A 15,849-nucleotide genomic window follows, 5' to 3' on the forward strand; every position below is an offset into this window, starting at 1 on the left:
GAATAATACACAGAATTCATAGTAGTTACTGAATAATTCAAAGTAGATGCTGAATAATTCAAAGTAGATGCTGAATATTTCATAGTAGATACTGAATAATTCATAGTAGATACTGAATACTTCATAGTAGATACTGAATAATTCATAGTAGATACTGAATACTTCATAGTAGATACTGAATAATTCAGAGTGGTTCCTGAATAATTTGTAGTCGTTACAGAAAAAATTAAAGCAGTTTCTGAATAATTCATAGTAGATACTGAATGATTTATATTAGATACTGAATATTTATAATAGTTACTGAATAACTTACAGTGGTTATTGAATAATTTATATTAATAACTGAATTGTTTACAGCAGATATTGAATAATTTATATTAGTTGCTAAATCATTTGTAGTAGTTAGTGAAAAAATCAATAATAGTTGTCTATTTTATTAGATTATATTATATATGTTACTAAAACACATGCCCAGTGACCGCTGGGATAGGCCTAATGACCCAGAAGGATAAATAGTGTGGATAATGTGTGTGTGTGTGTGTGTGTGTGTGTGTGTGTGTGTGTGTGTGTGTGTTATGTTAGTTATGTTTGTCTAGTTACTGAGTCATTTACAGTACATAGCAGATTAGATTAGATAAACTTTATCCGTTGGCTCCGCCCCCATGTGTGTGGTCGTGTCAGACTCACCTGTGCGTACCCAGTGTCCTGTGTGCGCAGTGTGTGTGACGGTGTAGCAGCAGTGATGGAGACCCTGCTGGAGCTCGGCCCAGCTGATACTGACCGCAGAGTCTTGCTCCACAGCTGCACTCGGCCGCCCGAACAGAGAGATCAGCGCAGACCTGAAACACACACCACTCACCTCAAACACACACACATACACACACACACACACACACACACACCACATACTGTAACACCAGCAACTCACTGATCAACTGCACACCAGCTTTAATGCAAACTCCCATCACCGCTCTTTTAAAGGGCCCATATCCTCCACTTTTCATGTGTTTTATTTTTTCTCTGAGTTGCACTTATGACCTCAGATCAGCTTTATGTGCCAAAAAAAAACAGTTCTAATTGTTTTTTTTGGGACGTTTTCCAGCTTCTCGTTTCCCTTTAGAATTAAACAGGCTGTTTGTGTTACGGGCGGCACGGTGGCGCAGTGGGTAGCGCTGTCGCCTCACAACAAGAATGGCCGGGGTTCGATTCCCGGCCGGGTGACCAGGGTCATTTCTGTGTGGAGTTTGCCTGTTCTCCCCGTGTCTGTGTGGGTTTCCTCCGGGTACTCCGGTTTCCTCCCACAGTCCAAAGACATGCAGTCAGGCTGATTGGACACACTAAATTGCCCCTAGGTGTGAATGTGTATGTCTGTCTGTCTGCCCTGCGATGGACTGGCGACCTGTCCAGGGTGTATCCTGCCTTCCGCCCAATGACAGCTGGGATAGGCTCCAGCACCCCACCCTGACCCAGAAGGATAAGCGGTTTAGATGATGTATGTATGTATGTATGTTTGTGTTACTGTGCCTTTAAGACTGACATATGTAAATGAGCTCTGTTCAGATTAGCCAGTCTGTATTGCGCCTCACTCAAAAAACAGCCCAGCAAAAACACTCCTCAAAACTTCAGTGTGAATGGGCGGAGCTAAGCTGTTGTAGGCTGTGTAGGAGGCTATATGTAAATGCACTGTTTTTCATGAGATCACAAAAGCAAGTGATTTAAAAATGGGCTGATTTCCATAAATGAGCTGTACAGACTGGGGTGTGATTGGTATGTTATCTCTCAGCTTAGCTGTTGAACGTTACCGTGACAAACCAACTCAGATTAACCCTTGAGTGGTGTTGGTTTGTGTGTTACTCAGTGGTCTGCTGGACCCACCGCATTACTGTTTATTTAAATCAATACAGCCATAACAATTTATGTAAAAATACCAGATGTTTAAAATATCACAAGTGTCCAGCGTAGGGTTCTCCTTTAGCAGCTGTAGCCAGTCAGCAGCCTGTCCATGAAGAAGTCACTGAAAATGGGTTATTTTATATGTTCTTCACAATAAATGAGCAAAGGCCAAGAATCTGAGGTTGAAATAACAATAAATCTCATCACTTTTTCTTTTGGTAAACACTGAAAATGGCTCCCACAGACCTGAACACCACACAGGGTTAAACAGGACTGTGAAATAAAAAAATGTTTTATAAAAGACCTCAGGTTTAAAACGTGTTCTCAGCGTAACACTGCACCAATTAGCTTTAGTGTTAGCTTTAGCATCAGCTCATCTGATGGACCTTACATTCATATTTTCTTAATTCTCAGACGTACATGTGCACTTATATATTAACATATACTCCTCTTCATGCTACTGGACTACTTAACACAACTGCTGTGGATGCTACGGACTCCACGCTGTCTTATGCACTTCTCATATTTTGTCCTTGCCATAGTGCTTAATATCCAAAATATCCACCAGCTGCCACTGTTATGATCTCCGACATCAAGGCACTCTATTTATCAGTGTTTCCACCCACATATTCATCCACAGTTTGCGTTTTTTGCTGCGCTTTCTCTGTGTGCATAAAAGTACATACAGGTGTCTGGCTCCCTTTCAGCATTCAGCTTGGTTTGTATTACATGATATCAGGGAAATGTGGGATTTTGAGTGCTTATTTGTAGCTGAAACTCGTTATGGGTGTGATGTACGAAATTCTGTAAAAGGCTGATGCTAAATTTGGGATGCGCTCCGTTTCAGGAATCTTTCAGGATTTTAAAACACAACCAGCCCCAACTAGCTATCCTCCGAGGAATTTTAGACAACAGCCTTCAAACCCAGGGCTTGAATCTCTGTAAATGTACCTATGCACTAAAATTGTGTGAATCCAGTTAATTTTTGAATAATAATAAAGTCGTTTAAAATCTACACCTTTTCATGCTACTGGGCTGCCTAACACAACTACTGTGGATGCTACAGACTCCATGCTGTCTTATGCACTTCACATATTTTGTCCTTGCCATAGTGCTATAATACCAGCTGCCACTGTTATGATCTCTGACATCAGGGCACTCTCTTCATCCACAGTTGGTGTTTTTTGCTGCGCTTCGTCTGAGTGCATAAAAGTACAAACAGGTCTGGCCCCCTTAGCATTTAGCTTGGTTTGTATTACATGATATCAGGGAAATTTGGGATTTTGAGTGCTTATTTGTAGCTGAAACTCAATATGTGTGTGATTCTCTAAAAGGCTGATGCTACGCGTGGGATGCTCTCCATTTTAGGAAACTTTTAGGATGTTAAAACATAACCAGCCATCCTCCGGGGAACCGGATATAACAGCCTTCAAACCTGGGGTATGAATCTCTGTAAATCAGTGGAGAAAATGCAAATCAAATTGAAACTCTACCAGCCGGTAGTGTTTCGGGCCATTTTCCAGCACTGCCAAACTGTCCCGTGAACTCCTCAGAGATTTAGTTACAGGCCCTCAAACTCTGTATGTTTGGAAACTCATAACTTGAGCAGGAGAGTCTGGATGGACACAAACTTTGCACTGAGGTAGTGCTGATGGTTTATTTCCAGTGAGCCAAGTCTAGTGGTTATGGCCACTGGGGGACCTGAGATATGGAGGTTCAAATTCAGATAGAGGGGCTTGAACGTGTTTTGGAACCCCGTCAGCAGGTGAGGGAAGCTCCAAACTTAGTAAATAAGCCCTCTCCCTGCCATCTGACCCCCAGAGAATTGGGCATACAGGGCTACAATCCTTGAAGTTTGAGGCTCCTGGATTGACGAGGGAAGGTTGGACCAACTTCAAAGGTTTCAGAGGGGGCCTCAGCCGACTTTCTAACCCCCACAGAACCAGAAATACAGGCCCAGACTTTAGAGACACATCTCCCAGAGTGGAAAAGACTACAGGCACCAAAGTCTTCCTGGTAAGACGTGCTGAGGGGCTCTTCCAAAACACCAATTTTTGGACCCATATGACCTTCCAACTGCTGTGGGCCTCCAGCTCGATAAGGTGTCTGGTTGGTACTATTGACAAACAATCAGGCTAGAAAAAGGCTAAAAACGTTAACAACAAAACATTAAAACATGTCTTGCTATGTAAGTGTAAGATGTGTAACAGTCTCTCTGTAACTGAGACAGGTAAGAATGGCGGTCACTCACCTGTCCCCCTACGTCCCCAAAGCTAAGCACGGCCTGCTCTGGACGTTGGGGATGATGCCAGTAGTGGAGGCTGATGGGAGTGTAACGCAGGCCATGGAGCTTATACTGCAGACTGAACTCCTGCTTAGAGAGCAGGTCATAGAAACAGATCTCCTTACTGGTGAAGGAACAGGCAATCTGGAGGAGGGACAGGAAGAGAAGGGACTGACCAGTCAGTATCCAAATATATTATATGGCAAGCAAAGATCCAGAACATCATAATGTCTAACTTGCATCATGATTCAGTGCCATATACTGTTTACTGAAGGAGCCTAGTAGCTCATTGTCCATTTTATCAGCTCCACTTACTATATAGGTGCACTTTGTAGTTCTACAGTTACAGACTGTAATGGACCCTCACAGAGCAGGTACTATTTGGGTGGTGGATCATTCTCAGCACTGCAGTAACACTGACGTGGTGGTGGTGTGTTAGTGTGTGTTGTGCTGGTATGAGTGGATCAGACACAGCAGTGCTGCTGGAGTTCTTAACACTGTGTCCACTCACTGTCCCCTCTATTAGACACTCCTACCTTGTCAGTCCACCTTGTAGATGTAAAGTCAGAGACGATAGCTCATCTGCTGCTGCACAGTTTGTGTTGGTCATCCTCTAGTCCTTCATCAGTGGTCACAGGACGCTGCCCACAGGACGCTGTTGGCTGGATATTTTTGGTTGGTGGACTATTCTCAGTCCAGCAGTGACACTGAGGTGTTTAAAAACTCCAGCAGCACTGCTGTGTCTGATCCACTCAGACCAGCGCAACACACACTAACACACCACCACCACCACATCAGTGTTACAGCAGTGCTGAGAATGACCCACCACCCAAATAGTACCTGCTCTGTGAGGGTCCATGGGGGTCCTGACCACTGAAGAACAGGGTAAAAGGGGGCTAACAAAGTATGCAGAGAAACAGATGGACTACAGTCTGTAACTGTACACCTGCATGGATGATTCTACCAAACTGGTCCAAAGTCAGAGCTGAAAACACATTTAGGACTTTTAACTGAATTAGACTAAATCCTTTTGCTTTGAGTGACTCTAGTCCTTAATCATGCTTATTTTATTAAAACAAATGATTAAAGATTCCATTTTGTCTCTACCAAAACAGTCATAACTCTACCCAAACTTTACCAAGTGTTTTATTAGTGACTGTTTCTGTGACGATTTTAGCTCATGTTGAGCTCAAAAACACAGCCAGTACATGACCAGAAACACAGCTTTGAACAGCTGTTCACACAGAAAATTATCATTTTTCCATTAAAATGCAAAAAAGTCACTTAATTGCAGAAATTCTGTGTTTCGGTAGTGACAATTCTTAAGATTTTCAGTCTTTGGGACACATTTACTTCAAAACAATGGGATCTAACTTCTCACCATGTGGCCTTGAGGGACAGGGATGCAGCCTCACTTTTGGCTCTAAAGTGCAGGGGCGTGGCTAAAATAAGGCTCCGCCCACATACTAAAACTCTGTTTCGGTGGTGATATAAAACATGGCACAGCATTTTTTGAACGTTTTGAGGTTGTTGTTTTTTTTTAATTTAACTCATGATCAAACTAAATCTTTCCACTTTGAAAGAAATCAAAAAAAGATCTTTTAAAACATTGAAAAAAAAAAACAAAAAATTGTAAGCATCATTTTCACAAGTGTAAATTTAGATGTTACGGTTTGGGACAGATGCCTTGCAATAGAAAGCTCCCTATAAATAATAATTTTGTATTTTTTTCCCTCTTTGTCGTTTTTCAGTTTTTGTCATAATCTGTAAATGCCTGTTGCTGTTTATGTTGTGTGAAATTTCATGATGAATGGACCAAAAGAAATGGCACAAAATGATTTGGAAAAAAGTCTGGTTCCACTGATTTACATTAAAAGTAAAGCATGTTTTTTCCTTCTCCTGTAAAGTTACCATTTTGGAGATACGAGGTTTTTTTCTGACAACACGATACATTTAGCTTACTAGTATCTTTATTAATGCCTTGGGTTTCAATAGATCTGAATATAATCCTTGTAAGTATCTAATATCGAATACTTCATTGTTTATTTAAATAGTTTTTTACTGTAGAAGTGCAGTTTGAACTAATTCAGTAAAACGGTCCATATAGGTTTCATCTGAATGACTGATGCCAGTTTACCTTGTGCACGTTGGGCAGCACCACCATGCCCGTTACCCAGAGGTCTTTGGGTTTGACTGAGTCATTGCTGAGACGGTGGTTCCGGAGCAGTGTGAGGCTCTTCTCGTCCCACACGGCCAGTGTGCCCTCTTTACTCACGCTGAGGTACCGTCTGCTGGTGGGCAGGTGGGTGATGCTGTGTATGGTGTCTCTGTGCGGTGCGGGCAGTGTGCGGGCGGGTCTCCAGCGGGGCACGGCCGCCGCCCTGGCGTGCTCCTCCTTATTGGACAGGCCCAGCAGAAGGAACGAGGCCAATCGCTCCCAGTCCACCCATCCCTCTCTGGACACGTCCACACTGTCAAACAAGCGGCCGTACTCTTCCTGAGAGCCACAGCCAATCACAGAGCAGCACTGCTCCACAAACTCTGCCCGCTGCATGGACACCGGCAAACCGGAGCTGTCAGACAGCTGCAGATGGAAATAACAGGTCAGTAAAGGTCAGTTTTCTCAGCAAAATCCAGAGGTGGGTAGAGAAGTCTAAACCCACACTCACGTAAAAGTACTTTCCTAAACAACAACTTGAGTAGAAGTACAAAAGTATTGGGTCAACAAACTACTGAGTAACTTATAGAACTACATTGAAAGTTCTTGCCAAGTCCAGCATCATCAGCTCTGGCCCTGATTTGTTCAGCTCTATTGTTCTCTTTTTTGGGATTCTTTTGGTCTAAAATAAAATGCTAAAACTCCCAAGTCAGAGATGTGACCAATCACAAAGCAGTGTAGGAGGTCAGCAACAGAACAGAATGAAATTAAACACAAAAAAGGAATTAGTAACTAAATATGAACGGCTAAAATGTAGCTGAGTAAAAGGCAGATTCCTATAATCATTAATAAACTGGAGTAGAAGTAAAAGTTTCTCTTTACTTCAGCTGATCTGTAGATGTGCTCTCAGCGAACAGTCTGTTAAAATGCATTTCTCTGTTTAAATGTGGCCTAAAACCAGGACAGAATATCAGTGGGTCCAAAATCAGAGCATAAAACATCAGCTTCATTATTTAATTTGCCTCTTTCTGAGCTTTAATATCTTATAGCTGAATTTTGTTTGAATTATTAATCCTTGTCCATACTCATATTATTTTATTTTCACTTTTACCTACAATCTTAAATGGCTTTTAGTTTAATTTTGTGATTAATTTATTTTTGTGGTTTAAATCTTGTTTTATTTGCACATTTCTTTATTGTTAAGCATTTTGAGCAGCAGCTGTATGTGTAAAATGTGATTTACAAATAAAATGAATAATAATAATAATAGTATTACAGACTACTATCTATTATTATTATTACTTTTATGTGCATATTATTTTTTATTATCTTTTTAGTGAAGCACTTTGAGCTACTTTTTATGCATAAAAAGTGATAAGTAAAATTAATAATAATAATAATAATAAATTCTAATGTGTGCTCATGAATGGTGCTCTCTCTCCCTCCTCCAATTTCTCTTCCTCCTGTCTCTTATTCTTTCTCTTGCTCTCTCTTTCTTTCCCTCTCGCTCTTTCTCTTCCTACTCCTACCCTTTCTTTCTCTCTCCCTTCTCTCCCTCTCTCTTCCCCTCTTCATCTTCTCTCTCTCTCTCCCTCTTCCTCCTCTCCCTCTCTTCCTTTTCCTCTCTCTTCCCCTCTTCATCTTCTCTCTCTCTCTCTCTCTCCCTCCTCTCCTCTCTCTTCCTCCTCTCCCTCTCTCTCTCTCTCTCTCTCTCCCCTCTCTTCCTCCTCTCCCTCTCTCTCTCTCTCTCCTCTCCCCCTCTTCCTCCTCTCCCTCTCTCTTTCTCTCTCTCTTCCTCCTATCCCCCTCTCTCTTTCTCTCTCTCTCTCTCTCTCTCTCTCTCTCTCTTCCCATCTTCATCTTCTCTCTCTTTCTCTCTCTCTCTTCATCCTCTTCCTCTCTCTCTCTCACCAGGAACAGACTCTGCATCTTCATAAAGTCCTCCATGCTCAGACGGCTCTCCAGCAGCTCCGCCTCCACCTCTGTCGCCATAGTTACACTTCACAGCAGCTGTCAGTCAGGAGCTAGAAGAGACGGCTGTGGGGTCCTCTGGGGGGACACAGAGGGAAAACTTCTGTCACACTGCAGCCCAGAACTGAGAGACACTACAGCTGTGATTACACAGTATAGACATCTAACGCAGCACTCAGAGACGACAAACACGGCTGTATGCAAAAGTTATGGCGCCCCTGGCCAAATTACATATACTTTCTATTTACTTGATAAATACCACAAAGAAAAACATAAAATATAAAATGTGCCACTTTTGCACAGACCAGATGTTACATGTGTATAGAATTCAGCCAATAAACAGCAACTGTGAATTAAAATGTACAGAAGTGTGTTCACTTAATTACGCTTAGAAAATCAATAACAGGCCGTTCAGCCAGAAGTGCCCAAACTTTTGAATATTACTGTATATATCAAAATGGCAACTTTACAGGAGAAGGAAAAAACATACTTTACTTTTAATGTAAGTCAATGGAACCAGAATTTTTTTCCAAGTATTTTTCTGGCAATTTCTTTTGGTCCATTCATCATGAAATTTTGACACAATATAAAGGGCAACAAGCACTTTCAAATTAAGTTAAAACTGAAAAACAAGATTCAAGGTTTTGTTCCGACAGCAGTAATTAATATATATATATATATATATATATATGTATATATATTATATATATTATATATATATATATATATATATATATATATTATTAGTACAATACTCCACCAATTTTTCTAACATGTCTACATAATTCACCCATTGAGATGTAAACAGAGAGATTCAGAGTGGTTTGGTGTGAAATGGTTCAGATGTCTTTACAGTGGTGGTGATAGGAACCAGGGGTCGCCATGACTACAACACAAATATAGACATTTTATTTACTATCCAGAACCACCAGTGAACCTACACGAGTCTTCTGAGTTTATATGGAATGTTGATGATGGGAAATAGTGGAAAATCGGAAATAATATGTTTTCTTTGGGGACTATTTTGCCTCACAACACCCTGCATGTATCCCTCCACCATAAATAGATTTACAAAATAGTTTTCAAAAAAAACATCTTCTTAAAACTATCAGTCATCAGGCAGTGAATTCATAACCATTTCATGTAGGAACTTTCTGTGAGGGAGCTTTTAGAGGTGGACGTCTGGTTCCTATCACCACCACTGTGAACAGTTCTGACTCAGTAAGTTTCTCTAGAATGGAGCGTTTCACACCACCCACTCTGAACCACTCTGAACCGCTCTGAACCACTCTGAACCCTCTGAACCGCTCTGTTTACATCTTAACCATTTAATTATGCAGAAATATTTGGTGGAATTCTCCTTTAAGGTCACCTGTTGCTGACACAGACATTCAATTGCACACACAGCTTGTCTAAACTCCATAGGAAAGCACTGAATAGAATGGGACACTCTGGAGCAGCTGCACCTGAGCCGAAGGTCACCAGGCCCAATGCCAAGCGTGGGCTAGAGGGGTATAAAGACCCCCAGCATTGGGCTGTGGAGCAGTGGAGCTGTGTTCTCTGGAGTGATGGAGCTCCATCCAGTACCTCTGGGATGAGTTGGAGTGATCTAGAACTGACCATCCAACATCAGTACCTGACCTCGCTAATGCTCAATCAAATCCTCACAGCAATGTTCCAACATCTAGTGTAAAGCCTTCCCAGAAGAGTAGAGGCTGTTACTGCAGCAAAGGGGGACAAACTCACTACACACTTAAAAATTTAAGGGTTCTACAGTAAAGAAAATTGTTCTATATAGAACCATGAACACTCTAAGAACACTTTGCATGATTAGGAGGTTCTTTGCATGGTGAAACTGTTACTCAGATTGGTGAGGAATGTGCTGTAGATGGTTCTGTAAAGCATCAATAAGTGTTCTTCTATTGCTATATCAGGCATGTTACAATAGAAGAACCCTTTTCAATAAGGTTCTATAGAGAACCATCTACAGCACATTGTCCATCATGGTGAAATTGTTCCTCAGATTGATGGAGAATGTGTTGTGTATGATTCTGTATAGAACCTTTTTGAACCTTTTTTCAACCTTGTAACAACAGAAGACCCCTTTTTGGTGCTATATAGAACGCTTTTCAAAAAGGTTCTGTATAGAACCATCTATAGCAAATTCTCCATCAATCTGAAGAGCCCTTTCATGATGCAAAGAACCACTTAATCATGCAAAGGGTTCTTTGAGTGTTCACAGTTCTATATAGAACCATTGTCTTTATGGTAGAACCCTTAAAGAACCATCTTTTTTTAAGTGTGTAGTGAGTTTGTCCCCCTTTGCTGCAGTAACAGCCTCTACTCTTCTGGGAATGCTTTACACTAGATTTTGGAACATTGTTGTGAGGATTTGATTGAGCACTAGTGAGGTCAGGTACTGATGTTGGATGGTCAGTACAGGTACAGGATGGAGCTCCATCAATACTACAAAGTGCACCTATATAGTAAGTGGAGCTGATAAAATGGACAATGAGCGTAGAAACAAGGAGGTGGTCATAATGTTATGCCTGCTTGGTGTGTGTTTCATATCTAAATGCTCCGTTATCTTCATCACTACTTTCCAAAACCGCTGCAGCAGCTTCAGCAGCTGTAAACTCTCTGGACGCCGTTTCACATGAGTCTCCGATGTGGACTGAATGAAGAATAAAGGGTTTCCGGCGTGATGGTCAGTCCTTAGTGATTTCCTGAGTGTCCATTGGTCAGTTTCACACAGAATGTAGACGGACACACCAATCCACCAGTTCCACACGGTGAGAGGCAGATGACGTGTATCTCAGCCCCTCTTCATAGGCTCATAACTCCGGATGTGAGTCTCGTATGATCTCGTGATAAGATGGAATGGAAAGGGCGACTCTACAGATTCAGGAAGTGTTTTAACTGGATTTCTGAGCTGGATCATCACAAAGATACAGACACAGATATAGAAACAGAGAATTTGACATGTGGGCACATTCGTGGACGCCAGAAGTTTAAAGATCTAAAATGTAGAGCAAAATTACACAAAGAAAATGGTCAATATGACAACGAGCGGCTACTACTGGAGATATTGTGCTAAGTATTTTTAGAAATCGCTCAGGCCAAGTTTGAAGACTGGTTTCAGTTCTGGCCATGTTGAAAATTAAAACTCACGTTATGTCTCAGATGCACAGGCGCAGAACACACTTAAACTTTCTGTCTAGGAATGTAATCTGCACACACATTTATATGGCTGTTATTCTTCTATTTAACAGATTATTTACAGGATTACCCACCTTATTCGATCTGATAGAAACTGCCTCAATCAGCTAGTCAATCCTGATTGAGGTGTTTACATGTACGCACTCAATTCCGATTGAGCTGTTAGTCAGATTATTACCAGATTATCATGCTGCATGTAAACATGGCTACCGATCAACAAGCCACAGTCATGACATAAACCAGACAGACTGGTTCCACAGCAGAGAAGGTGCTTGACAGGGCTGCCCACTGTCACCATATCTGTTCAACTAGTATGCTGAACATGTAATAGGAGTAGCAGGACTGGAGGAAGATGACTGAGCATTCAGTAGGAAGAATAATCAATAACATTCGATATGCAGATGACATGGCACTTATAGTAGAAAGCCAGGAAGACCTGAAGGCCCTCAGTCTATAAGTCTAGGCTAAAAACCTACTTGTTTAGTGGAGCCTTTGGTAATTAGTTTTCCCTGTTAGATACTGGGAGTGTTGGTGCTGTCGTCCCGCTGCTCTCACTCACTCACTCACTCACTCAGGTTTGTTGACAGTAGAGCAGAGGGGCGCTGACATCTCAGGGAGCCTCATGACTCTGTTACCTTTCTGGCTCTCTCTTTTTAGTGATGTTGAAAATGAATGGGAGTCTATGTGAGAAACGAGGGATGAAAAAACAACACATAGAGGAGTGCAGGTCAGTGTGGCTGTGGATTAGAGCCTGGGGACCTGCACTGAGTTAGTACATTTTGGTTGCTGTTGGGCAAAGGAAATAATAGGGCTGGGGTTTGGGAGGAAATGAATGGGACTCTATGGGAGGAACGAGAGATGAAAAAATAACACTAGAGGAATGCAGGTCAGCATGGCTGTGCAGTAGAGTTTGAGGTCCTACCCTTAGTGAGTACATGTAGTTTGGTGACTGCCGGGCAAAGAAGTAGTAGAGTTTGTGTGCTGGAAAAAAATGAATGGGACTCTATAGGAGAAACGAGGGATGGGAAAAGAAAACACAAACAGATGAGTGCAGGTCAGAACAACATTGAATTCGTGCTCGGGAGTCTGCCCTGAGATAGTATGTAAAACAATGTTTTTCAGGCAAGCAGAAGTACAGTAGATGGTCATGCAATTTTGCACCCCATTCATTCCTATAGGAAAAAAATTCGGAATTTAACGAAGATTGTACGAAAACCGCGCGTCCGATCAAAAAGCTGTATATAAGCCTGAATCACACAATCAGGCTGGACAATCTGGAGTTGAAACAGTGTTGATACCTCAATAACTGCAGGGCTGCTTTGCAATGCGTTTACAGATATATTACACTTGAAAAACATGTTAGAGTTACAATTTATTTCATATTTTAAAATAAAACAATAAGTTATTTTAACAATTACACCTTCTTGAGCCTCAATTTAGTAATATTGTTTTTTAAATCAATTATATAGAATTCCATGCACCACACAAGAGCTTGTCCTCACAGTCGTGTGTGAAGGCTGAGGCCATATTTTGAGATAAAAATCACATTTTTCTGCAATTCTAACTGCAATAATCTATACATGACTATGGAACATATAAATTAAATGACATAAAGAATACAAAAGCCAAATAAATATTATAAAATATATAATGAAAGTTGTCCCCAGGAGTCGTGTCACTGGTGTTACTGCATAACAAAATATCCCTTATTTTGAAATAAAAGTCACACTGATGACATCACTTCACTTCCTTTTACCTGTTTTCTGAGGATCTATGAAGAAAAGCTCATGGTGAGTCCACTGTGTCTTTCAGTTATCAGAGATTTTCTCATTTAGCTCATGATTTCATATGAAGCTTTTAGCTGACGTCACTGGTGTGACCGACTTTATTCTGAGGTAACTGTGAAAAAACAGAACACAAATGGATTAAATTCCATATTTTAGTGGATATTCCATGATTGACAGCATGTGGTTTGATGCTCTGCAGCAGCCATTTAGTAAAATGTCTCTGGTGTTTCCTTTATTATGTGTAACACCAGTGAGGATCAGTAACACCAGTGACTCCTATGGACAGATAGAAAAGTGGACGTTTCTGTAGAATGACCCAGATGCTATTGGGTGGAGTGCCTTGAGAGCATCGACAAGTCTGAGACATAACAATCGCGAGTAAACAAGCAAATGATTGTCGTTCACTGATCACACAACGGTAAACAACAACAAGAGTGAGTGGAGGAGAAACCAGCAGAGGAGCAGAAAACTAAAGAGCCGCAAGACCACAGTAAAAAACCTACCCATCATCCTTTGTGTAAGGCAGGTCCAACACTGTTCAGGGTCTTCAAAGCTTCCCACAAGGAGTTTCTGTGAACGTCTTCTTTTTATTCTTTAAAAAAAAAACAAAAAACTCAAGTTCAAGTGCTGGCCAGGAGGGAGGGAGGGAGGGAGAGAGGGAGAGGGAGAGAGAGAGAGAGAGAGAGAGAGAGAGAGAGAGAAAGTACAAAAAGAAAGGGAAGAGAGAGAGAGAGAGAGTACAAAAAGAAAGGGAAGAGAGACAGAGAGAAGATACAGAGAGAGGAGAGAGACAGAGAGAGAGAGTACAAAGAGAAAGCTGAAGAGGGAGGGTGAGACAGAAAGAGAGATGGAGAGAAAATGAGAGAGTGAGAGAGAAAAGAGATTTAAAGAGAGCTAGAAATTGGAAAAAGGAAGTGATTTAAAGAGATAAGAGACAAGATTCAGAGAGAGGGAGAGAAAGAAAAAAGAGAGGGAGAGAGAAGTGAGAGCGAGAAAAGGGACAGTTGTTGAAGAAAAATAAAGGCAGAGTACAAAAAGAGAGAGCAAGAGCGAGAGAGAGCAACAGAGAGAAGAGAGGGAGAAAAATAGAGAGAGAGCAATAGAAAGAAGAGAGAAAGCAAGAGAGAGAAAAAGAGAGAGAACAATAGAGAGAAGAGAGAAAGCAAGAGAGAGAACAAGAGAGAGAAGAGAGAAAGCAAGAGAGAGAACAAGAGAGAAAAAGAGAGCAATAGAGAGAAGGAAGAAATAGAGAGAACAAGAGAGAGAAAAAGAGAAAGAGCAATAGAGAATGAGAGAGAAAAAGAGCAATGGATAAGAGAGAGAGAAAAAGTGAGAGCAATAGAGAGAAGAGAGAGAGAAAAACAGATAAAGAGCAACAGAGAGCTGAGAGAGCTTTGAGAGTAAAGCTGAGTGACCACCAGCAAAGAACACAGACGCACATCGACACAGTCCTTCTTTATTATCCCCTCTTTTAAAGCCTCGGGTGTGTCTCCTGGCAACGGGCGAGCGAGACGCGGCCGTGTTTGTGCGTCTGGCCCGTTCCTCTGTTCACAGATTGGACACAAGAGAAAAGCTCATCGAAGCCTGGGGCACTTTTTCCCCCGACACACACACACTCACACTCACACTCACACACACTCACACACACTCACACACACTCACACAGCGTTTTATTACAGTTTCCACACCGCTCTCAGCTCGGCCTCCCCTTCCACCCGCTCGGCCGCTCCACAGGCCTTTAAAACAATAGTTGTTGAGGTGTTGAGGGATTTAGACCAAAGGCTTTATTCTCACACCTCCTGCTTCAGCCACAACAAACCCCGTCACCATGGGAACTGATTACTGCCCAATTCACTCCATAATAACTCATCTTACAGCACATTTCATGCCCTACCTACACTCTCAGTCTCTTAGGATTGAAAAAAGATCTAATAAATAAACAAGAAAAGACATTTTAATACTCTGCTGTGGCTGGTCCAACCAGTCTGAGGGCATACAGTGCTGTGAAAAAGTAAGCACACCCCATGGATGGGCCACTTAATTAGAAGCACCTACTTCGTACCTACGTTCATTGGCCATTTTATCAGAAACACCCCAAATTTATAGACCTATATACTCTAGGCAGCTGCTTATCTATGAGGTGCAGCGCCAGTCAAAGGTTTAGAATCAATGTTATCAAAAAATCTAAAATAAGTCAGAGTCTGAGCTCAAAACACATCTAGGGCTTTTAACTGACTTTAGACTAAAATCCTTTTGGTTTGAGTGACCCTAGACCTTAATTATGTTTAGTTTATTAAAACTACATACATACATCATCTAAACCACTTATCCTCGACTGAATAAAAGTGTGAAAATTACATTTATCCAAGAAACTTCATATGTGCAACCTTAGATTCCTCTCAGGTACAGCTATACAACATTTTCATCACTTTCGACCAATCAGAACAGATTTCTCAGAGAGAGAGAGAGAGAGAGAGAAAAATTTAGCATGGCCAATCAGGACATTGGACAGGCTGATTGGACATGCTAAATGCATG

General features: G+C 41.5%; 1 protein-coding gene across 1 annotated transcript in view; it reads right to left on the reverse strand.

The window, feature by feature from the left end:
- LOC118817847 (WD repeat-containing protein 49-like) overlaps positions 1–13,924 on the reverse strand; it is a 78,009-nt gene extending 64,085 nt beyond the window's left edge. Inside the window, 5 exon segments of the mRNA XM_036584803.1 lie at positions 688–859; positions 4,145–4,321; positions 6,315–6,761; positions 8,247–8,384; positions 13,816–13,924. Of these exon segments, the coding sequence (XP_036440696.1) occupies positions 688–859; positions 4,145–4,321; positions 6,315–6,761; positions 8,247–8,327 (877 nt within the window). The 5' untranslated portion in view covers positions 8,328–8,384; positions 13,816–13,924.
- Between the last annotated feature and the right edge of the window lie 1,925 nt (positions 13,925–15,849).

Source organism: Colossoma macropomum, unplaced genomic scaffold (assembly GCF_904425465.1).
Source record: "Colossoma macropomum unplaced genomic scaffold, Colossoma_macropomum, whole genome shotgun sequence".
NCBI classification, from domain to species: Eukaryota; Metazoa; Chordata; class Actinopteri; order Characiformes; family Serrasalmidae; genus Colossoma; species Colossoma macropomum.